The sequence below is a fragment of the Morchella importuna genome (assembly GCF_003444635.1).
Source record: "Morchella importuna strain M04M26 chromosome Unknown Morimp01GS014, whole genome shotgun sequence".
Taxonomy (NCBI): domain Eukaryota; kingdom Fungi; phylum Ascomycota; class Pezizomycetes; order Pezizales; family Morchellaceae; genus Morchella; species Morchella importuna.
Window position 1 is genome coordinate 222,109 of NW_025763411.1, and position 23,227 is coordinate 245,335.

Consider the following 23,227-nt stretch of genomic DNA (forward strand, 5'->3'; position numbering starts at 1 on the left):
GCTGATATCCACGTACCATGGCAAAAAAAAAAAGAGTAGTGTTGGTATCGAATATCAAAATTTTTAGTCCGAGTGACTATCCATGATCCGGAGATTAGATATCCGTACATGGCTAGGAGAAACCTCTTCAAAGCCGAAAGCTGGATTGCCTTGACAATCGTCGGGTTTTGCTTACCCGGAGTCGAGAAGTGAGGTGAGAAAGGAAACAGGATCACGATGTTACGTACAACCATTTACCAAGAGACCGGGATGCCATACTGAGCCAAGTTTCAGTTGCGGGAGTAACATGCCAAGTATATGGTATTTTTGATACGCAGCAGTTGTGACCACCTAAACCAAAACATACAGAAACAGAAAGAGAAACAAACATTGAGCTTCGGTGTACCCACACCTTTCGGGATTTGACGACAGCCGATTTTGGACTAGCTACAAGATATATACACTCACGCATCTAGCGCGTCCATGAATCATTAATTCAGAGCCTTTCAATCGCTATCCCATCTCGCGATGTTTCTCTCAACTGTGTCAACAAGGAGTTTAGCTACGGCCCTCATCAACTTTCATATATCTACTTTCGCAGCCGAGATTCTTGGCAACGGTGAACTCTTCATAGCCCCTTAACGAACCCCGGTACTGGGACGGTCAGCTCGGATATACGCCATTCGGACACATCTTAATTTCCTATACGTCACTCATTTATATGGGATATTAGCTTATCATCCCTGGAGAAATAGCTACAAGCAAAATCCCTCCAGAATCTCGATTCACGATATATTGCTACACTAAGTTTACAATAACTCACTAAAAGGAATAATATGAGACAGGAATTTCGGCAACTGACTGATTACCAATCTTCTTAGTAAACAGCCTTAGCTGATGACTACACCGAGCACCATTTTTTCCTATTTCAACGATTCTGGCATCCCTCCCTCGCCGCGGCACGGTTCAGCTCACATGTTATATTTCCCTCAGCTCATTTACACTTTAAGGGTCCTCTCCCCATTCTTTGGGTAAAAGTGGGTAAGCTCTAATGCGTACTGCATGACGCACATAACATAGAGCTCGTGTGTGTGTGTGTGTGTGTGTTAAAATCTAAATTAAACACCCATGTGAAAAGCCGGCGACCAAAAAATACTTACATGTAGCTATGGATACTTTATAGTAAAACATGCGTACGTGACAGATGCCATACCAGGCTGGGTGTAGGCTAATGTATTTAAAGTACTCTAACGGGCCATATATATAGCTTCCCCTACAGGCGTACGTATTAGCAGGGCGCCTAGGCGGTTTGATTGGGCCCATGTCTGTCATCCGGTCATCTCGGGCAGCGTAGGGAAATTTCAGATTTCAGATCAGCTTATACTAAACAAATATCAACTCGACAGTACTCACAGGGAGGTAAATATGTTAGCCAAGTGGACACATGCAGTATATATGGGAGTGCACTCTGTGCTACTGCAGCTCGCTGCAAAAGGTGCGGGAAGAGAGGTACAGGAGGTACAGGAACCATAACCTGCACTTTTCTGCATCATGAGCCTTTTTATTTAGCTCGGTACGATCTGTTTAGATGATCTTCCTATCGTTATCTCTATTTAGAGGACATCAGGAGGCCTACACACGTATTTCGGATTACAGATAACTATCTACCTCGAATACGCTCTAGATAATAAAAAATAAAAAATAAAAAATAAAAGATAAAAGATAAAAGAGGGGCGGAAGCACTAGTACTGGGCCGAGATTTAGCCGGTATAGCTCCGTTCCTGGAAGTGAAATGCAACTGTATCCTAACCCGAACTCTGTGGGCGTCAGGTCGGGTCATGTTATCGCCACGGAGACATGTGATTTCTTTTTGGAGGCGCGAGTGATACCTCATGAACCCACCAGAACAACGAGTGATGCTTTGTGATAAAAATTGGCAAAAAAACGGACCCGTGTGGGGTTAGGGGTGTTTAGGAGATATTGCCCCTTCAAAGAGGATATAAAGGCACCAGGCCAGGAAGCGTTTTTACTCTCCCTGAACTCATGATCCTAAGCTCTTGTATTTTGCTATTCCGGGGAGGGTATAAACCCCCAACCACCATATTGCAAGCTAAATAGTGGAAAGGGGAAAAAAAAAAAAAAAATCGCAAAAAAAAAAAAAAAAACCATAAAAGATCCACGACCTTTGATATCTCTACTGATCCAACCACCCCTCATTCAGGATCTGCTCCGTAAAGTAACTCAAAACAATGGTAGCCCCAGCCCTCAGGATGCCATCCAAAGTCTGCATCGCCATCTCCTTGAGGTCGAAAACCCCCTTCTCGGCCGCGGCATGGATCATGGCGAACTCGCCACTGACCTGGTATGTTGCGATGGGCACGTTCTTTGCCAGGTCTGCGGCGTCAGAGATGATGTCCAGGAACGCCGATGAAGGCTTCACCATGATTGCGTCGGCGCCCTCGGCGAGGTCGCGGAGGATCGCGCGGCGGGCGAGGCCGCGGCCGGTGACGGGGAGCTGGTAGCACTTGCGGTCGCCGAACGAGGGCGCGGAGCCGGCGGCTGGAAGGTGGTTAGTATTGGAAGGATAGAGGGGGGGGGGGGGGGGGGTGGGGAGAGGGGCTGGTTTATATACCATCTCTGAAAGGGCCATAGAGGCAGCCCGAGAACTTTGCTGCGTAGCTCATCACCATAGTCTTATGCGCGACATTGGCCTCCATAAGACCCAGCTTGATAGCCTTGATGCGGCCATCGTTCATGTCGCTTGGTGCCACACAGTCCGCGCCCGCGAGCGCATAGTCGACGGCGGTCTGCGCAATGCGTTTCACGGACTCCACCTGGTTGAGGGTTCCGTCCTCGTGTAGGATGCCGCAGTGGCCGTGCGAGGTGTATTCGCAGAGGCAGACGTCGGTCATGACGAACATCTGCGGGAAGGCCTTCTTGATGGCTTTGATGGAGCGCACGACGGGACCATCGGGGTCGGAGGCTTTGGAGCCGGTGGGGTCTTTGGCGGTGGGGGCGAGGGGGACGCCGAAGAGGATGACGGAGCTGAGGCCTTTGGCGACGAGGGGGGCGAGGAAGGGGATTAGTTTGTTGACGCCGCGGCTGGAGGGGGGGAGTTAGTAAAATGTAAATGGGTCTTTTGAGGAGTGGTGCATACCGGTATTGGTTTGGGAGGGAGGGAACGAGGGTTTCTTCGTCGTCATTGTCGGTGATGAAGACGGGGTATACGAGCATGGACTGAGCAGTAGCTGGGTTGTTAGAAGTTTGTTTGCTAATTGATTGCGCTCTTTTGATCAATTGAGCTTGCTTGCCTTTGTCAATTGACGCTCAGCTTGCCACTTGCGGGAGAGCGGGTGGTGGTAGCCACCCTGGAGGATTGATGAGATGTCTGTCATAGCTTGTAGAGATGGAAGAGAGGGAATTGGGAATGGCTAAGAGTTTTTTTTGCAAAGACAAAAGTCCACGATATCAAGAGATAGAGGTGAAGTTGTTTATCGAGCTGCTGACATATGACTGAGCCGCGATCCTGGCAAACAGAATGTGGGGTGACCTTGCCAAGCCAGTACCCCTGCCCTGCAGTGGGATAACTACTAACCGCAAATATTACTACAACATTAGTTACTAAGAGCTTCTTCAGTTGATAGAATGCAAATAGTTCCCAAAGAAGAGGCCTCACTACGTTCACATTACAAAAAGTGTGTAGAGTCTCTCTCCTACTACACGCCCTCTTCCGTTCATTATCGAAACTAGAAATATTGCTCTCGGATACTCTCAATATTCTAGTCTCATACATGCATATGCCTAGATGGAGAACCAAAAGACGGTAATACGCAATTTTAGATGTATTGTATGCAATGGCGTTCATTGGAGATGATAGCGATAAACTAAGAGAGAGAGGTAATATTCTCTCTATATATAATCTCGTTGTCCATAGCGTCATTACCAAACAGCATCAATATGTGTACATGATAGCTACATGTACATGACGAAGAGTGGAGAGGGAGAGACATTGAAAAAAGGCGCCCATGGCTTGAATTATCGATTATTTTATACGAGCAGCGCCAGAGTTCAGCAGCGCATACATGTAGTTAACCAATTAAGGGTATGTAACTTTGTAATTACATGTACGGTTCGGAATGGCAACCGTGTACGACATAAGTACTACGCAAGACGGTGGCCGGCCAGTGCAGGTTGTGATTGCTTAAGTATTACCTCCCGGCCTCTGACAGTCGCGCGGGTGAGGCAGCCTAGTGGTAGAGCCTCGTCTTGCTACACCGCGTGGGTTGAGCCATAACCATAAACTCTCTCAGGCCATATATCTCCTATAATATAAAATGTCAGGACGAGTAAAATTTCGCAAATGCGGGTTGCTGATTGGTTCGGCTGGGTAGGAACAATGCTGAGTAGGAACAATGGTTAATTCGGCTTGGTGAGAACATACTGGATTGTTCGCATGGGTTGTGGCTACAATTGTGAATAAAGGACTTCTGGAAGCGTAGTGCTGCAAAGTACTAGATATAGGGGGGGATTCCGGCCCTATTTTGAACACGGTCATACCTATCATACTCTACCAGTAACCTCAAGTAGCTGTTGCTCGATATTTTTCAGCTGATTCAGTTTACTTCACCCTTTGCCTTCACAGTTCGAGCTGTAATGACGAATCTACTATAATATAAAATAATATGTAGGGTAAAAACTTTCGAGAAACACTAACCCCAGAACCGGTGCCCTCGCCATTGAACGCAAAATGGCACCAAGAGTGAAGAGAATCTAAGGGAGCCGGTAGGCTCAGGAGGACATAGGCTCAATAATTCTTGGAAAGGACCCGAGTGGTAACCCCCGGCGGGCCCCCTAGTTCTTGTATATTATATATAGTAGATTCACTCCTGCAGTTGGCTAGCTTTTCTCATGGGGAATCCGCTTGCCCGTTCCCTGTTCCATTAACAATGCCCACCGTCACACAATTGATGAATTAAACGAAGAAAAAATAAAAAATAAATAAAAATAAAAAGCCCGCCGTCACAGCTCATCACTCGCACCAACCACCACCACCCAAATGAGCTACATTTTTTTTTTTTTTTTTTTTTTTGTTTAATTCATCAAATGAGCTACATAAAGACATGCAATTACCACACCAGCTATCTACAACTCTACTTCTGGATCTCCCACAGCGCCTTCGCTACGTCCTCCACTACCTTCCTCTGCACCAGCTCCTCCCTCCACCTCCTCACGCCCTCCGTCCAAAACAGCGACCCCTCCGCCTCCAACTCATCCGCATACCACACCCCCGCCAGCCCGCCATACACCGCCGCCACCGTATCCGCATCATCCCCCAAATTCACCACCCTCACCACTCCCTCCTCAAAGCTCTCCGTCTGGAAAAACACCCAAAGCGCCGCCTCCAGCGTATGCAACACATACCCCGACGTCTTCACGCTCTCCACCGGCAGCTCCAAAAACCCCGACTCTCTACCCAGCACCGCCCCCAACTCCTCATCCTGGAACTCATACCCATACAGCACCTCCAGCAGCTGTGCCTTACTCATCCTCTCCCCGCGCGCCACGGCCCCCAAGATGCTGCCAACAAGCAGCGTGTACACCGCACACGCATCACGGCACATCCCCGCCGGATGCGTCACCTCGCTCGTCGCCCGCGCAACCTCCATCGCCACCGTCAGATCCCGCCAATACACGAGCCCCACAGGCAGCACCCTCATCAGTGAGCCATTGCCCGCCTGAAACCGCCCGCCGAGCTTCTCGCGCACCTGCTGCTGCACCGCCGCCATATCCGCCTTCTTCCCCGCGCCCTCCCAGATGTGCAGTGCTGCGCGCGTGGTCGCGCCGATGTCGAAGCAGCGGCCGATGGCAGAGAGGTAGCCGGCACGGTACCATTTGAGGTAGAGCTTTGCCTGGTCCGCTGGTATGGGGGGCTTGCTAGGCGAGGTGATGGCCCGCGCGAGGCAGAGTGTCATGGAGGTGTCGTCGGTCCAGGTGCCCGGGGGGAGGTTGAAATTGCGGTTGGGCTGCATGGTGCTGATGTGGGGGAAGGTGCCGCGGGGTTTGAATTCGGCGGGCCCGCCGAGGGCGTCGGAGAGGGCGAGGGCGAGGAGGGAGGTTTGGACTTTGGTGGAGAGGGGGAGAAGGTTAGGAGTTGGTCGGAGAGGGGGGTGGGCGTGGTGGCCATTGTGAGGTATGGTGTGTATCTGGGTATGTTCTTTACTGCCTTTTCTTTACTACTGATATGATAGCGGAGAGCGACTAGGACTTTATTGAAGAAGGAACGGTATGGTATATGTGGGCGGGTGGTGGGCTATTTAAGCTTTTATATCTGCCCCTTTGTCTAATAGGGCTACCCACCCATAGCAGAGGCCAGAATTCGGGTGTGAGAAAAGAGATCTCTCAGTGAGCCACCAGGATATCCACCGGATTTGAACAATCATGAGGTCAAGCACAGCCCCCTGGGTCCTTGAAAAGATATAGGTCCATAGTTACACGAGATCTCGCGCCATACCACATAGCCACGAAAAGCTTGGTATTCGCTTATCAGGCCCAATTGGCTGCTCGCATTTGTCTCAGCCCTCCGGCACCGGCATTCAGCTTTGACCTTAACCCTTAGCGAGGGATGTGGGATGTGTGGTGGGCCGAGTGATGGGTTGTGCCTGGGCTGTGATGCGGTGCGGTGCGGTGCGGTCGGCTCGGTATTGTAAAGAGACTGTGTATATAAGTGTAAATCTCTCGCTGCCTCTAGTAGGTTTAAGCTGGCGGTTTGATATAGGATTACCACGTGTTTATTGATATAACTACTTAGGGCCTAAATACCACAAAACAAAGCAGAAAGTATAGTCGATGAAGACACATGGCTCTGTACCTACTACCTAGCTTAATTCCGATAGGCCAACTGTTCCCCAATTTAATACTAGGGCCCCAAAGTACCATAGTGCAGCACGAGGTAGAAGACAGTGTGTACATGTAGATAAAACATCAATCCCGATTCAACTCGTCGGCCTTTAGTCTGTTGCTGACAATTACGAGTGACATCCTGTGAAGAGATACATACGCCGCCCGCCTCCCACGACGCCTCTCTTTTATTACCTGACTAATTTCCCCGGAATGACCACAAGTGGCCTATCAAAAGGGAATATTTCATATCTTTTCAGGAGTCTTTTTTGATTTATATTGTAGATACTAAGTGTATACAAGAAAGACGTAAAATTGAACTAAAGCATTGCATGTCGGGTTCCAAAAATAACCGATCATTGGCACCTCATGAGATCACTCATAGCAACCAAAACTGTCCTGCGAAGAAACCTCACATCGAGACGGCCTTCGAGGTCAGAAGGATAAGTCCATTCTTTTTCAAGTACCTAACTCCGTCTAGGAGACTTAAAATTATCCAACTGCTCTCCTGGTTGCTGGGTTATTCTGACCTGTAGTGGATTTCGACGCTGTCGTGAGGTGATCGGTTATTTTTGGAACCCGATAATATGTACATACTTACAAGTAGTTTCCAGCCTTCGGCCGGTACTATATGTATATCAATCAGTCCAATATACAGGCAAGCCGCTTTGCGGCTTATTTCTCTTTTGCCTGTCAGTCGGGGCTCTCAGGCCGCTGCGTGGCCCTCGACCCCTCCTGGCAGGCAAAGTCCATCACTATATCTAGATCTGCTCTGGTCAATATGTGCCTTTTCTGATATTCCCGATATATCAACGGATAAGTCAGACAATTTCTCCAGTTAAAACTACAGGTATATCCCTTTAGCAGCCACCAAGCTGCTAAAATCGAACTACTAATCGATTCCCAGAACCAGTAGAAACCTTATTAACACTCTGACAACACTCAGCACAATACCCTATGTTAATATCCAACACAACATGTTTCAAGTGAAACAAAAACATCTCTCAATAAACCAATCAGAAGACTATAAAAGCACATTGCATATGCAGGTTATAATTATATACTTATTAGATGTAGAAAAAAGAAATAGAACACTTGTATCTGCGAGTAAAAAAAAAAAAAAAAAAAAAAAACCCTAGTCCACTCAACCCCCCAAAATAAGAAACAGGGAAACCTGTGTAAGAGCCATAAGTATTCAAAATTTAAATATTTTTTTTGAACTAGCTGGGAGAGGACTCACAGGAAGAGGGTGCTGCTGAGGGTGGCCCCGGCTGGCGCCAGAGGAAAGTACTAGTATCATATGGAGTTTAAAAAGAAGTGGGTAATTTATAGCAACTGGGGCCTGCTAGGACGAGTGTAACTTTGGCCGCTGTCAGGATAAGCCAGCCGCCGAGATTGGATGGAAAGGTAACTGCAATTGAAGGCTTGGAAATTAATTAGTCCTTGTACAAGGCTCTGGCATTTAATGAGTGAACAGATCCTCACCTGTCAACACCCCATGTAGTTCGCTCACTTAATGCCAGAACCTTGTAGTGTGCAGTACCATATTGCGTATTGTAGGGTGACAAAAGTTCTCATGATGTTGTACAACGGTAGGTAATAATTGATGGATCACAGCGATACCTGTTTTAGTAAAACGCCACCAACATTTGGTGTTTGTACCCTCAGGGCGTTCCATCACTTATTACCTGTTGCTGTACAAGGATGGGTCATGAAACTACTATAACTCCACGACCACAAAAGATATAAAGAAGATATTAACGCAATTAGAGAGCTAAAGATTGATAGAACATACCTCTTAGGTATGAGTCCCGATTGCCGACTTTGAGGATTAGTCTTGTTGGTACAGTCGTCTCTGGGTCAACGACGAAACCGGTCCGATGGCGAATAGGCCAATCGAAGCCAACAAAAACCAACAGAAGCTCCGACCCTTTGCTTTGACTGACTATCAGCCCAAAAAGTAGTTATTCGCCATCGAGCCGGTTTCGTCGTTGACCCAGAGACGACTATAATTCCTGCTGGTTGCGATGCGAAAATCACGAGAACTTTTGTCACCCCAGAATACATAGATAAACCGGGAACACTGTTTAATTCATCTGTGGAACCGCGCGATAGATACATAGCCCGAGAAGTATATTTGACCCTATTGATATTACCCATAACGAAAAAAAAAAGCCTGTATGCAATACACGTATTAGGAAAAACAAAGAAAAGGCTCGCTTCAGCTCTAGTAAATAAATATACATCATGAAAACGAAACAAGAAAGAAAAATACCCGCGTCAAATCTTGGAAACGTGCACCCCGCTTCGTTCATATCCAGAAGCATTGACCAAACCGATAACATGCCAACAGCTTAGAAATAGGAAATGCATAAAACACCGATTGATGAATTCCTATCGTGGTAATGGATGTGATAAAAAAAGGAATAATTAGTTACCCAAAGTTAAACCTCATCACTCAATCAAGAAAGTAGCAAAAGCAATAACACCTCGACCCCAAACTAAAGAAATTGACATCAACAATCCTACCCCACCCATATATATATCAACGCCAGGACAAATTATGTCTCTTTTCTCTTGCTCCTTCGGACTTTCTTCGCACTCGCTTCCACCTCAGCTTCCTTGATTGCACTCATCACCGGTGGTTTCCGTGCTCGTTTGGCTTTGGGAGTCACGGGGACGTTTTCTTTTGAAGGGGGTGACGGTGCATCAGTAGGTGCTGCAGATGCTGCAGATGCCTTCTTATGCCTAGAACTCCGGCGAATGGTGTTGGTGCTACGATCAGTCTCATCGGCCGATAGGTCAACAGAGCCCTGACGGTTGACGACGACTTTTCTATTGCGAAGGGTGATGATGTCCATATCACCCGTAGCCTCTGGCTCAACGGAATTTCCCCTGATGGAAGGGGTTCTCTTGGCTCTGGAGAGTCTAATCGGCGGTTGCTCCTCGGGTTCAACGGAAGGTTCCTTAACAGAAGGCGTCTTCCTAGCCCTGGTTGCTCTTATCGGCCGCTCCTCAAATGAGAGCAAAGGCTCGACTGAGGCTGAGCGTCCCCGACGGGGAGCAATAGGGGCAGCCACCTTCTTCGTCTTTAGGAGAGATTCAGGTTCCTCCGCCACCATCTTCTCCTCCGCCATCTTCTCCTCAACCCTGTCCTCCTTCTCTTCCTCCACCTCGGGCTCAGCGACTCCAGGTTCGAGAGAGGTTTCTCTGAGAGAGACTGCTTTTTTGGCGGCTGATCTTGTCGTTTTGGCTGCCTGCTTTGTCGGTTCAACTGAGGCTTCACGTGCCCTTTTTCTAGTCCGCTTTGGCTGTGAAGAAGGCTCAACGACCTTCCCATCCCTCAACTCCTTCCCGAGTGAGATGTCAACTTCTTCAGGTTGGATGGCGGGAACTACACTTCCATCGGGCAACTCAACAGTTTCCTTTGGTGGAATATCAGGATCGAGTGCGGTGGCAACGGCAGCTTCAACGGTCTTGAACTCGTCTTCCAACTTTTCGTCTTCGAGATATGGCTCCTTGTCCTCTTTTTTTGTGCTGCCTGCTGAAGTCTTCTTGCGAGTGGTACGGCGTTTTTTGACTTCCGGCTCTTTGACTTCCATGTCCTCCTCGTGTTCGCTTTCATCTGGTGGGACAAAGTTGGTATCACCTTTACGCTTCTTCGCAGCAGTACGCTTTGATGCACGTACTGCACGTCCCTTCTTGGGTTTAGACGCAGGAGAGTGAGCGAGTTCGTCGACCATTTCAACATCTTGGTTTTCCTCCGGAGTATTGGTATCAGGTGTTTTCCCCGCCCTTTTCCTCTTTTTGTTGATCGCCTCCGACGGCGGAGGAGTTGCGGTTGTTTCACGCTCTGAGGCTGATGTGTTTTCTCCTATCTCGTAATCTCCTGTGACCTTAGCAGGCTCTCGTTCTTGCGCTTCCTCCGCGCTATGCTCTTCCTCATCTTCTAGTACTAGAGTTACATCATCCTCGCCAAGACCAAGGTCTACCGTGACATTCGCCTCTTCCGCGATACTCTCATCAAGAACAGTCTCGACGTCAGCCCCAGTACCCGTTACAGTAACCTCATCCACCGCCGGTGCGGGTATTGAAGAGGGCGGTGTGAAGCTAAAGAGTGGTGTTGCTGGCAACATCTCAACTAGTACAGTTTCTGATGGAGCCGCAGACGGTGGCTTAAACCCATGTAACGGTGCTGCTGCCAATTTCTCACCGACAGCTGGAACCGTAGAAGTGGTGGGTGGCTTGAACCCAAACGGGGGCGCAGATGCCAGCTTCTCTCCACCGGCAGAAGACGAAGAAGTGGTAGGTGGATTAAACCCAAATGATGGCTTGCTTGCCAGGGCAGGGTATTCGACCTTCCCTACAGCAGACTCAGTTGACACTTCTGCATTCATGGAGGTAGGCGGCCGGAAAGCAAATAACGGCGCAGTTGCTAGTCTTTCTCCAGATGATCCCGATGGAGTGGAGCTAGGTGGCTGGAACCCGAACAATGGTGTGATCGGCAACTGATCACCCAGGGGTTGAGTAGAAATGGTGGATGTGTTCAAGACAAAGAGTGGCACTGCAGGCAACCTTTCTGCTGATGATGCCTCTGATGGGGAAGAGGTTGGCGGGGTGAATGAGTATAACGGAGCCGTTGCCAGCCTTTCTCCAGCTGTTTCCGATGTGGCAATAGATGGTGGTTTAAACCCAAACGGAGGAGCAGTCGCTAACTTCGTATCAAATGACGAAGGTGCAGTAGGTGGCATAGATCCGAACATCGATTGGTTTGGAATCTTGGGGTATGGATTCATGATCTCATCTCCCTCTTCAGGTTCATCAACATCTGTTTTCTCTTCCTCTTCAGGCTGCTCTCCCCCTACACTCTCATCCATCGGCGCCTCTTCCTCGACAGCTCCTTCCTCTTCCATCTCACTCGCGCTATCCTCGTCCTCCTCTCTGATGCTGTATTTATGGTAGCTCTCCCTCTTATCACCTTGCTGCCACTCGATAATCTGTTCTTCAACAGTGCCTTCTCTGAAATCTCTAACCATAGAAGAACGATCATGGAATGAATCAGGAAGGAGGGTAGGGAAAGGTTCGCCCTCGCCCTCGCCCTCGCCCTCGCCCTCACTCTCATCAGCTTCACCACCATCGCGCTCGACGATAACGATACTCTCAGAGTGAATCGAAACCTCTTCAACACAAGTCTGCATTGTTGTGTCAGCTTCGTCCTCTCCTTCAGCACAAGTCTGCATTGTTGTATCGGCCTCTTCGTCATCCTCATTCTCGGGTCCAGCTTCAATTTTAGTAACTTCAACTTCTAATTCAACAGTAAGCTCAACTTCGGCAATTGGGGATGCTGGCGATGATCTTTCCTCTTTTTCGGAGGTCGTGGCTGGGGCTTGGGTCGTTTCTAACAAAGCTGGGTCTAACAAAGGGTCTTCAATCTTTTTGTCTAGCTCGGCCTTGTTCTCCGAGATTTGGTCGACTGGTGTCTCATCTTCATCTGACTGAGGCTCGGGAGTAGCTTCCTTGACAATAAGGCCTCCATCCTTATTAAGTCTCAAACTCCTCGATAATTCATCATTGCTCATCATGCGGTATGAAGTTTTCGGGGTTGAGAGTTGCTCCTTTCCGTGGTGGAAGAAGGAATCTTCTCCTTCCTTGGCGGGAGTGAAAACAACTTCTCTAGAAGCGGAAATAGGATTATTTTCGAGTTCAAGATGGAGATCAACACCAACATTTTCCTCTTCCTCAATCAGAGGCTCGTCACCAGCAACTGACCTGGGTTCAGGCTCAACAGCATCCGGGAGAGCTTCTTGCTTCTCGAGACCTGCGTCGTCCTCGGCCTCGGCGTCTTCCTCTTCCTCTTCAAGAGCCCTCTTGAAATCTGCCTCAATCTCGTTGTCACCCTCTTCTTCTTCGTTTTCCTCTTCTTCATCCACATAGTTAGGATCGTCATTTCCCGGTTTCCCGTTCAACTCTGAATTGGTCAACGCCCTGGTACCCTTCTCCGAATCTTCCTGGAACCCGTGGAAAACACCTTCTGCACTGATGAACCCAATGGCCTTGTCATCTGTATCGGCAAAGAAATGGCCGCTGTCGTCACATTTCCCAATGTGTTTATCGTATCGGTTAAACACATCAGCATCTTCATCTATGTAGATACCCGGGTTTTCCACCACCGAGGGCTCTTCGTTGTCTGAAACCAATTGGAGAGAGTCTGGCTGCGGTTCAACATCCTTGGACTCATGCTGCAATTCCCCGTCGGAGGCATCATCATCAATGATAACAATGCCCGCTAGACTGGTTGGAGTTGGGGTGATAGAACGAGATGGGGAGTGTTGATCAGCGTCCTGCTCCTGGTGTGGAGAAACCAGAGTTGGGTCCGAATCTTGTGCAGGTGAGCTGACAATAGCTTCTAGGACTACATTCCCCTGACCTTCACCTGGAAGTTTGGTTACTGGAATAGACTTCCTGGTCAGCATGGATGAATATTGGCTAGACCCATCAACCACGACGGTTGAGTCCAAACTGTGACCGACATCGCCTTCTACTACTGAAGTCTCATGTCCATAGCCCTCATGATCAGTTTCATCCCTTTCGGTCTCTTCCTCGATGTAGCTCGGTTCCTTTTCTTCTTCTTCGTCATCGCCGGAGTCCGCTGGCTCATCTCCAAATTGCTCGATGACTTCCTCGGCTTCGTCCTCCTCAAGAAACTGCCTTGACTTATAGGCCGAGCTTGGTGCAATTTCCTCACCTTCATCCTCCTCGTCATCATAATCTGCAGTTTCTTCCTCGTCGTACTCCTCATACTCATCCTCTTCAATCCCTTCACCGTCTTCACCCTCAGGATCTTCGGTACCGGGAAGTTTGCGGGGATGATCGAATAAAAATTTAGGCGCAGGGCTATCCAAGCTTGGTTAGATAAAATACATTCTGAGAAATGATTTGAGGGAAAATACTTCATGTTTACAGTTCCATCCTTGCCTTCGTCTTCATCGTCTTCATCTTCATCGCCCTCCTCCTCTCCTTCCTCTTCTTCTGCCTCTTGTATAATTTCTTCATCTTCGCCCCCATCCTCGGACGAGGAATCAATACAAATAACTTCTGTAGGTTTGGACCTAGGTCTGTCCTTAACAACCGGTCTCCTCTGCATCTCCTCCTCTTCCTCCTCTTCCTCCTCTTCCTCCTCTTCCTCCTCTTCCTCCTCTTCCTCCTCTTCCTCCTCTTCCTCCTCTTCTTCACTTTCCTCGGAAGATGCCTCACGGCCGCCGTGATTAACACTTTGGGCCTGGGAGGTAGATTGCTCTAATAGGTCCTTAAACCTCACAATGGGTGACGATGCAATAATGGAGGGATTTTGATTTTGGGTCGACTCTTCCTCCACAAAAGTAGTTTCATGGAACCCATTCGGCGTGTAATCCACTGGATCGAGAATTGTATCTTCGGTCACAAATGATGGAGCGCCATCTGCATACCAATCCCTCTCCGTATTTTTACCTTTGTCTCCCGTTTCACAAATTTGTTGTTCTCTCTCTTCGCGTTCTCTCTCTTCCCTTTCATTTTTTTCACGTTGTATCTCCGCTTTGAAGATTTCATCCCTTTTGATTCTTTGTTCTTCCTCAATCTTCTTCCGAATAGCTTCCTTTTCCTTCTCTTTCCGCTCTTCATTACGATCGGCGCGGTTTCCAGCGAGGGCTTGTTTAGCTTTCTCGATTGAACTAGCGAGGAAATTTATAATACCATCAGCTCGAACAGCAGTCTCCCCGGAAGAAGGTTTAGACACGAAGGATCCCAGCCGCGGTTCGGGCGCATTTGGACTAGAAGCAGTAGGACTTTGTGCACTAGTGCCAAAAAAGGGTAAATGTAATGTGCTCGTATTGCCCCCAAAATGATACATCGAGGGCGAGCCTGGAGGCCTTGGCGATGGCTTTCGTTCAGATCTAAAATTGGGTTTATGAATTCTACGCGCAGGAGTGAGGGTCTGCACTGCTGTAGCTGAAGAGATTGCTACACGCGATCCATTGGCTGAGTCTGCTAAGCCTTTAGATGAAGGTGGGTTTTCAGATGGTGACATCGCTACGGGAACGGGAGGGTTAACTTTAGCAGGGGGTCGAGCTGCTGCCTCTGCCTGCTGTTTCCGCAGCTGTGTAAGAAACCTAAAACTAGACTCTGTTGGCTTTCTGTTCCGCATCGAGCGTGCTGCAAATGGCGATTGCAAGGGCTTTGGAGCAAATAAACGAGGTTCTAGGAGCTTCGTCCTATTGCCACCCACGGTGTTTGGAGCGCCCATGTCCGGTGCTGCAGTACGGGGTTGACCAGGAGTAATTGGTGCATTCATACGCAAACGCGGAGCGGTAGAAGGAATTCCCCCTTCGGCTGACGAAAAAGATGTAAATGACGAATTCTGTGACTTGTCGAACATGATCCGGGCATTCTGCGGAACAGGTGTGTGAACTACGGTTGTTCGGCGTCTTTTTATGGGGGTTGTAAAGTTTGTCGACTCCGCCGGGTGCTTTCGTGATATTGAATTTGAGAAGTCCATGATTTTTATTTATTGCGGTTGGAAATCCCAACCACTCTGATTTCCTTTAAGTGTTTGGATCGAATGGTGTGACGTTGTCAAACGTCAATCACGTAAGGCCACCAGTTGGGATGGAGGATTCGTGATGAGCAATGCAGACGGATACTGTGACACTCCTCTATAAATCCAGGGTCTATGTGGCTGCTGGCAAACTGGAATGTGTACTTTTGTGGTGTGTTTATTTATTAGGGAGGAGATTCCAGAGACGCGGCAAGTTTCCTTGAAATGTGAAGGACCGCGGCAAGGGTTGTCATTAAAGTAGGGAAATCGTTACCCGGACGCGACACCTTACTTGGCTGGTACGTGACGATACAATTATAAAGCTGTGAACCTATCTTTGTTGATCAAGATCCGAGGGAAAGAGAGAGGAGAAATGTGTGTGAAAAAAGAGACGATAAATGAATTAGGGGTAGGCGGAAGAGAAGAAAGGTGGTGAAAAATGAATGGGGAGGTCCCAAATAGGAAACAAAGAGCTTCGTCTTCTAGGAACCAATTAATTCATTGAATTCTACCTAACCAGGTTCCCCATCCATCACCACCCACACTCTGGTATCCAATGTTTTCCCATTCTAGGCATTCTTCCAGAATAGACATGGTCGATCTTTGCCTTACTCACAAGCAGTTAGCCGAAACACGTCTTTTCAAGACAGGCGAGATGCAGAGTCTAAGAAGACAGCTGTCTGCATGTCAGTAAGGCCAGTTCTTTGTTCCTGCAGCCACATTCCTCTCGACTTTCCCCCCTTCACGCCTTACATTCTTCCTCAAAGTTCTCATGAAAGGTTTTCAGCCCAGTTCTACGAAATGATCGGATCGTCCGAGACGGAAATGTACATGCAATACGAGTACTACATCTTGCTGTACTCAAGTGATCTACTATGTAGCACCAAAACTCATGAGTTTAATCGTCTTCACGAAATGTTTCAACTCTACGCTAACTTAGAATCTTACGGACATAGCGCAACAGTCGAATGGCTTGGTGACAGCTCATATCTACATGATCTTACAGAGTAAATACTCTAGTTTGGTACATGCACAACGTATGTAGGTATTGATGAAGGTCTATTCACGGGCCATGTGGTAAAAAAAAAAATTTTTTTTCTACACAAACATTATCGGTAGGACAGGTATGGGGGTTTCAAAGCTCCGACTTCTTTGCCATAAGATGCCAAGACATTGAACCGCTTTCAGAATGGTCAAGCCAAGCCAAAATTTCATTTCTCTACAAGCTCAACCGTTGCAGCATCATCCAATTAAATATCCCCCAGTCACCCCTCGCGACACCCCACTACTACCCGCCTAACACAACTTCATCAGCCTGCAATCCATCAATTCCTAAATCACAGGAATATCAAAATGGATATTCGCGTTTTACAGCCATCCGACATTCCCCACGTGCAGCTAGCAAATATCACCAACCTACCCGAAAACTACTTCCTCAAGTACTACCTCTACCATGCTCTTTCATGGCCGCAATTATCTTACGTAGCGGTTGACCTTTCGTACGCCGATAACCATCCTGGGGAACCGCCAAAGATTGTAGGCTATGTGCTTGCTAAAATGGAGGAAGAGCCAACAGATGGTGTGCAGCATGGGCACATTACTAGTTTAAGTGTCATGCGCACCCACCGGCGGCTGGGGCTGGCGGAAAAGTTGATGAGGCAGAGCCGTAAGTTCAAATATATCCGTGAAACGGCTTTTGGGGTGATAGACACTCATGTAGAACTACTATAGAGAAAGCCATGGTCGAAGCCTTTGGCGCGAAATATGTATCCCTCCACGTCCGTGTCTCCAACAAGGCCGCGCTCCACCTCTACCGCGATACGCTCCAATTCGAGGTCGATAAAGTAGAAGAGAAATACTATGCAGACGGCGAAAACGCATACTCCATGCGAAAAGACCTTACTTTCCTTGAAGAGCCCGAGAGCGAGGATGAGGATGAGGACGAGGCCGTTGGTGAGGATGTCGATATTGACGGCGACGTCCCGAAAGAAAAGAAGACAAAGAAGAAGAGGAATGTCAAGGTTGGACGAGGCCTGGGTGTAGCGGATTTACAAGAAGTAGACGGGAGGGCTTAAAGCCTTTGAAATGTGAAAATAAGGAGGGGATAGGAATAAAAGCACTGCTTTCTCTGGCGTTCTTTGGATCACGACTGTTTATGAACTGGATAGATGTTGGGGATATACAACCGACTTCCGTAATTGAACTGTTAGAGAGCCAGGGGCCTAATCACACTATAGGACGGTGCAGCAGATATTAACACTCCCTCTCCAGACTACCTTCTAAAATATTTAGAAGAATGATAATGAAACATTCTTTACTATTTTGGTTACCGACAATAATTATAAGCTTTTCCAGCATAATATAACAAAACATCCCCAGCAAGTTAGATTTCCGAGTGATTGATCATGATTACATTACGCAAACATATATTCAACTGTGGATTTCCATATACTTTTTTTTCTCAAAATATTTTACCGTTATTGGAAGACTTTGATATTAGGACTCTATTAGTATATATATATCAACCTCACGGTTCTAATCCTACGAACCTTATAGTGACATCACACATGTACATACTGGGTGATATGAAATGTATATGGGTTAACTATAGGGTAAGGGTTAACGTCACTAAAATGAGGGTAAAATTGCTACCGTGGGACTAAGGTATTGAGTCAAGAATACTGGTTTAAACCAGCATCGTAAGTAGAATACCATATCGATACCGTATCAATACCGTATTCTTACAGCATCACTAGCGTATTGACTGGGATACGGTAGTGGATTTCTACCCCTTTCCGGTACATGTACATGTAATCACTCTTCATCCCCTAGGCCTGTAATTAACAAAACGTTCCAGGAATACATGTACCTTTCTCAGAAGAAGAAAAAAAACACCAAGTGACAACTGTTTTCCGCGAGAAAAAAAAGACTTACCGTCCTCCGCTATGAGCGCTGCTCGAGCGATATGACGAGATTGAATAACAATCGATCATCTCTAGTGATTAGTATACTACTATGTAGAACCAAACTACATGTACATGTATGCACTAGCTTGCTCCCATTAGCCCACTCAACTCCATGTATCATTACACTATTTTTTGATTCTAGCAAGCCTTTGCTGTCTCTAGGGGGAGTGGAAATGTGTACCTAGAATATTCAGTAAAGTCGTCGGTAAAGCCGTTTTTCGAGCTTTGATTTACGTGGGTAATGTCAATATTTTGGTAGAGGGAAAGTCGTTTTAAGGGAAATTGGACGACTTTACAGACGTCTTTTTAATGATATTACCGACGACTTTACTGACACCTTTACCTGTCACGCTTCTGTCACTCATTTTGGGCATATACAGAGAGGGGGGGGATAAGTTTTGGCCACCGGTGATGCTTCACATGATTGACGAAGGCCATCGCCAATGAAACGATTCATCATCGGGCATCATACGGTTATACCAGGACCATCCAGCCAGAATTGCCTACATGTATATGCCAAACAATGGATCCACCAAAATGAAATTGTATTCCCCAACTGTGACAAGCCCATTGATGCCAGATACCATTTGATGACCCCATCAAAATATTCTATTTGGGGACTCAACTATCTCGAGATCTAGAGGATAGGCTTCATTGGAAAACATTGATTTTCCGGCGGAAAACAGGAAACACCGGAAACCATCAGTAGAGTCGTATTTTATTGCCTTTAACATGCCTTTAACAAGTAAAGTCGTCAGTAAAGTCGTATTTATTGCATTTAACATGTCTTTAACAGGTAAAAGCACCTGTAAATGCATCTGTAAACTCGTCGGTAATGGGACAGGAATGCCTTTAACACAAAGTAGGTCGATTATTGCATCAAATAATGTGTATCTCGCAACTTTTTGTATGGGAAACGTCAAAATTGATGCATTTCCACTCCTAGTAGAGTGTAGTATTTATACGTATTGTGGTGTTATTGTTGATCGGTAGCAAGAACGATATATTTACATGTATGTATATGAAGGAAGGTATTTTGACGATGCTAATATTGCAAGGTAAGTTTGTATGTATGGGAGTCTAAATCACTATACACTTGCTGGTAAATTGAACTTATGCACATCTTAAAAAAATAGCTTAACCAGGCCAAATGAGTCGTACGAGGGCTACTCTGCATGTAGTTCTGTGGAAGCGAAGTTATAAAAAAGGCTCTACAACTACATATGTAGGTGTGTCTAGCGCTAGCTGCGGCGATGCAATCAATAATTAATTGCGCGACGCGATGGTGATTAATTATTTCAACATCGCTATATTTATTAGATACATGTATGAAGTACGTACATGTATGGTAAGTCATACCTATGTTCTTGTGAATACATCAACTGATTCTCTTCTTTGCTGAATTTTCATGTAATGCTCATATGCATACGTTACTTGTAATTGTATGATCACATGTATATGGCCACCAGGATCATGTAAATCAGTACATGTATCGTGTATACGTGTACGTGTGCGAATATTCTAGCTTCGCGCGCCTATAGCTCTAGCTAGGCATGTAGATATAAGTAGCCGGGTTTACACTGTATTGGAGTGTTTGGATTATATTTAATACCCTTCCTTTCTATTAAATATACAGCAAAACCTATCATAATTCCACCCTCTCGAAATTCCATCCCTACCAAACTTCCAGCGGTTGGAGGGAACAATACCTGTAGATTGCTAACAAATACCTCTCTCTAAATTCCATCCCTACGATAATTCCAGCAAAATTCGGCGACCACGGGGGTGGAATTATGATAGGTTTTGCTGTATAACACAGCGAACCAAGTACCACCGGTGTTTGCTGGAGGGTTAAGAGATCCCTTCGCTATAAGTGTTAATCTTCGCGCATCGCCGAATCCCATCTTTCGTCGTCATAGATTATCACTCGACATTTCTGCACTTAACTTGGCTTCCGTTAGAATTGACCCGGCAAACTGGAGGGGCTCCGGGAAGTTGTAAATGGATGATGGGTTATAAAGGATTGGAACTTCGTCGTCTGGTTTGAAAGTTCGAAGCTGCTGATCTCTGGTGGGTGAAACGAGTGCCAGTCGTGAACATGAGCAACCCAAGTTCACGTCATGCAAGCTAGGGTTGAATTTAAAACAGAGGAAGGACGATCATTGAGATAAGCTGTGCCATTCATCTACCGTACTAGTGTTTTAGGCCGTTCCGAACCCCGAAAGCCAATAAAAAGCATGGATGATATGGTTCTGTGTTCATTACGCGTGGCGCCTTTTTATTTCTTGCGTGGGTCGGAAAATTTCCTTCCCGCCGTGGGGTTTATTTGGTTCCTTTTTTTATACGTAAAGACTCTTATCCATAGGATATACATGATGTGTTTCAACGGCTGATAAAATAGTAGGTACATTAAAAATGATCCCCGAGATTGTGAGACCGCATTGTCTCACATGTCCGATTATCCCCCCCGCCCTAGTAGAGTACTATGATATATGTAGTAAATATAGGTACTCTACAGTAGAGGTTATGTAGCGTTTTTAAGGGTGGTAAAGGTTCTATGAATCAACCTTCTGTTTTCTATGTAAAAGTTCTTTCGACTGGGCGTGGGGGAAAGGCTGATGATATTCCTGCCTGTGTGAAGTTTGTGTTGCCTCCGGCCGGGCGATGACGCCGTGAAGCCAGTTGGCCTGTACTCTTATCGCCTTAGACATCAGTTTTTTTTTTTTTAACTGAATCTCACCATAGTCACCCGAATACCTGATTAGCGGCGGAGTGACGACGACGTTGACGGGTAATACTGGCCTATTTGGTAACCCCAAGCCCGAGCCGAAACCTTCTGTAGAGTATATGTAGCTTGTGTACCCTCTAAGGTGCTTACTTTAGAGATTTGCAAAAGTGTAGCGCGCAGGGTCTGAAACTCCGAAATTGAGGATTCTAATGCTGTCCGACCCCGCTGATTTTAAAGTGGACGTTCAGAGCCTTGAGGCGTTGACGGTTGCACAAGAAGTCTGCAGTAAAAGATGTGGGGTGGTTGCTAGCCGCCAAGCAAATGAAGCAAGTCTTCGGATGAAGGCTCCAAGAACTGCATCACAGGTTCAAACTTCGGTAACAATTTCTGCAGGACCCTGTGGTGGCCCCAAAGATCTGGGGAAGGTATTAACTAGTCTATGCATCGTCTTTAATAAGAACTGGGGCTCATTGAATGTCCGCAGAAACGAGATAACTATGAGAGATTTAGCTGAATTATTTATATACATACTTTAAGGCCTGGTCAACTCCAGTAATTTTCTACAACTGATATGCGATAGTCGCCATGCTCTGCTGGTATCTAGGTAATGGCTTCATTGGGCCGCGACATACAGGGCTACATGTTATGGCAATCATTGAGGAAAAGAAACTTTCATAACCATCTAGCTCTTTCCTGAACATTGATAAATTATTGTTTGGATCCTGACGGCGAGGTGAGCATGACAGGTTTCGTAGCGTGGGGCTGTTGTTCGGATCGAAAAGCTGAGGGTGATCGTTTTTTCCCAACCTGCAAATTATTAGAACTGGTGAATGTTAGAGGATGGTCCCGACAGCTCCCGAAAACTCAAGCTGGATTTCGAGGAGCGTGTCGGGGCTCGGGATGTGGGATGATGGTGCAGAATGAGGATGTGCACATGCCATGTGGTCAACTCACCGCAAGAATTTGAGTGAATATTAGCGAGAAACAACACTTAACGGTGAATGTATGGAGCTGGAGTGTACTAGTATTTCGCTGACGTTTTTGAACTGGGCCATTATTGCATACACCCAAAATCATGAGCTTGGCGTATTTTTGTATGGCATGCAATACCAGTCGCGTCCACAAACGTCAGAGAAATACGAGTAGTAGTAGTGAGATAGGGATTCCCTAAATCAATAGATTGGAGCTTCTCTATCCGTGGAGTGCTTGCGAAGTGGTTGGAATAATCAAGGATATCATTGGGTGTGACATATTGCACCGCCACAACCAAATATTTCCCGCAACCTGCTCAGTAGCCATCTTAGACGACACCCAACAGATCCATAGATTCAAGGCCATCTTAGAGCCTACAGTAGATGTCAACGATACGAGCAATATCTCGGTGATTCTAGGAAATGTTGGGCAATTGCGCCGCAGCATGAGCAAGCTTGAGCGGATTTCTAGCTCTGGGGTGCTGCGCAGTTGTTTGAGGTATTTGCTTTCTACTAAAGTACATGTAGTTAAAGTACTCGTAGCCGCACTGCCCACCTGCGTCAATACATGTATTCACCGAAATATAGAAATTCCTACCTATCGAGGTTGCTCTCAAGGGGACTTATGAGGTCATAAGCGCCCAAACGATAGGCATGTAGCTAGGAGGGTTCGATAGGTAAATATGAAATAATTAGAAAGGATATATACCAATAAGTACTCTAGATTGCAGGAAAATCAATCTCATAGAAGGGGGCCGAGGTAATTAAAATGCTACTGCAAACACATACCTAGAGTATGGCTGTATGAGTGAGGTGCCAACAGTATTGGTACTGAGTGCCGCTCTTGTATCTTACTCGTTATGTACCCATGCGACTCAGTAAACCAACAGATAGATATGCTGTTATCGGGCCTGCATTAGATAAAGATTGGAACCAGGGCGTGGGGAGGTGAGATAACTTGGCAGGCGCTCGGTCCGTGGTGTAATTCTCAATGTGGACCATAGGTTTCAGATGCTCAGTTCCAGGGCGGCCGTCGTTACGGAAGAGGTGCCGTTAACGGCTCCATAGTCACCAGCTAGAGTAAATGTATGTATGTACGTTGCGCAGAGCAGTC

The 23,227-nt window shown here is 46.8% G+C and overlaps 6 protein-coding genes across 6 annotated transcripts; 2 read left to right on the plus strand and 4 right to left on the minus strand.

Moving 5' to 3' along the window:
- Nucleotides 1-2,173: 2,173 nt before the first annotated feature.
- On the minus strand, nt 2,174-3,374 carry LAJ45_05237 (uncharacterized protein; the record flags this gene model as incomplete). Its single annotated transcript, XM_046114808.1, has 4 exons — nt 2,174-2,538; nt 2,612-3,081; nt 3,137-3,216; nt 3,291-3,374. 4 exons carry the CDS (start codon nt 3,372-3,374, stop codon nt 2,174-2,176), a joined length of 999 nt encoding a protein of 332 aa, XP_045971845.1.
- A 1,755-nt stretch (nt 3,375-5,129) lies between these two features.
- Nucleotides 5,130-6,008, minus strand: LAJ45_05238 (uncharacterized protein; the record flags this gene model as incomplete). The annotated part of the gene is made up of 1 exon (XM_046114809.1): nt 5,130-6,008. One exon carries the CDS (start codon nt 6,006-6,008, stop codon nt 5,130-5,132), a length of 879 nt encoding a protein of 292 aa, XP_045971846.1.
- A 3,429-nt stretch (nt 6,009-9,437) lies between these two features.
- LAJ45_05239 (uncharacterized protein) lies at nt 9,438-15,409 on the minus strand (the record flags this gene model as incomplete). Its single annotated transcript, XM_046114810.1, has 3 exons — nt 9,438-12,549; nt 12,646-13,770; nt 13,827-15,409. 3 exons carry the CDS (start codon nt 15,407-15,409, stop codon nt 9,438-9,440), a joined length of 5,820 nt encoding a protein of 1,939 aa, XP_045971847.1.
- Nucleotides 15,410-16,249: 840 nt separating this feature from the next.
- LAJ45_05240 (uncharacterized protein) lies at nt 16,250-16,748 on the plus strand (the record flags this gene model as incomplete). The annotated part of the gene is made up of 4 exons (XM_046114811.1): nt 16,250-16,325; nt 16,405-16,472; nt 16,568-16,572; nt 16,637-16,748. 4 exons carry the CDS (start codon nt 16,250-16,252, stop codon nt 16,746-16,748), a joined length of 261 nt encoding a protein of 86 aa, XP_045971848.1.
- Nucleotides 16,749-16,801: 53 nt separating this feature from the next.
- On the plus strand, nt 16,802-17,523 carry LAJ45_05241 (uncharacterized protein; the record flags this gene model as incomplete). The annotated part of the gene is made up of 2 exons (XM_046114812.1): nt 16,802-17,114; nt 17,180-17,523. 2 exons carry the CDS (start codon nt 16,802-16,804, stop codon nt 17,521-17,523), a joined length of 657 nt encoding a protein of 218 aa, XP_045971849.1.
- Nucleotides 17,524-21,850: 4,327 nt separating this feature from the next.
- On the minus strand, nt 21,851-23,115 carry LAJ45_05242 (uncharacterized protein; the record flags this gene model as incomplete). The annotated part of the gene is made up of 9 exons (XM_046114813.1): nt 21,851-21,949; nt 22,097-22,188; nt 22,283-22,426; nt 22,493-22,529; nt 22,651-22,661; nt 22,712-22,735; nt 22,823-22,833; nt 22,903-22,913; nt 23,002-23,115. The coding sequence occupies 9 exons, from the start codon at nt 23,113-23,115 to the stop codon at nt 21,851-21,853; spliced, it is 543 nt and encodes a 180-aa protein (XP_045971850.1).
- Between the last annotated feature and the right edge of the window lie 112 nt (nt 23,116-23,227).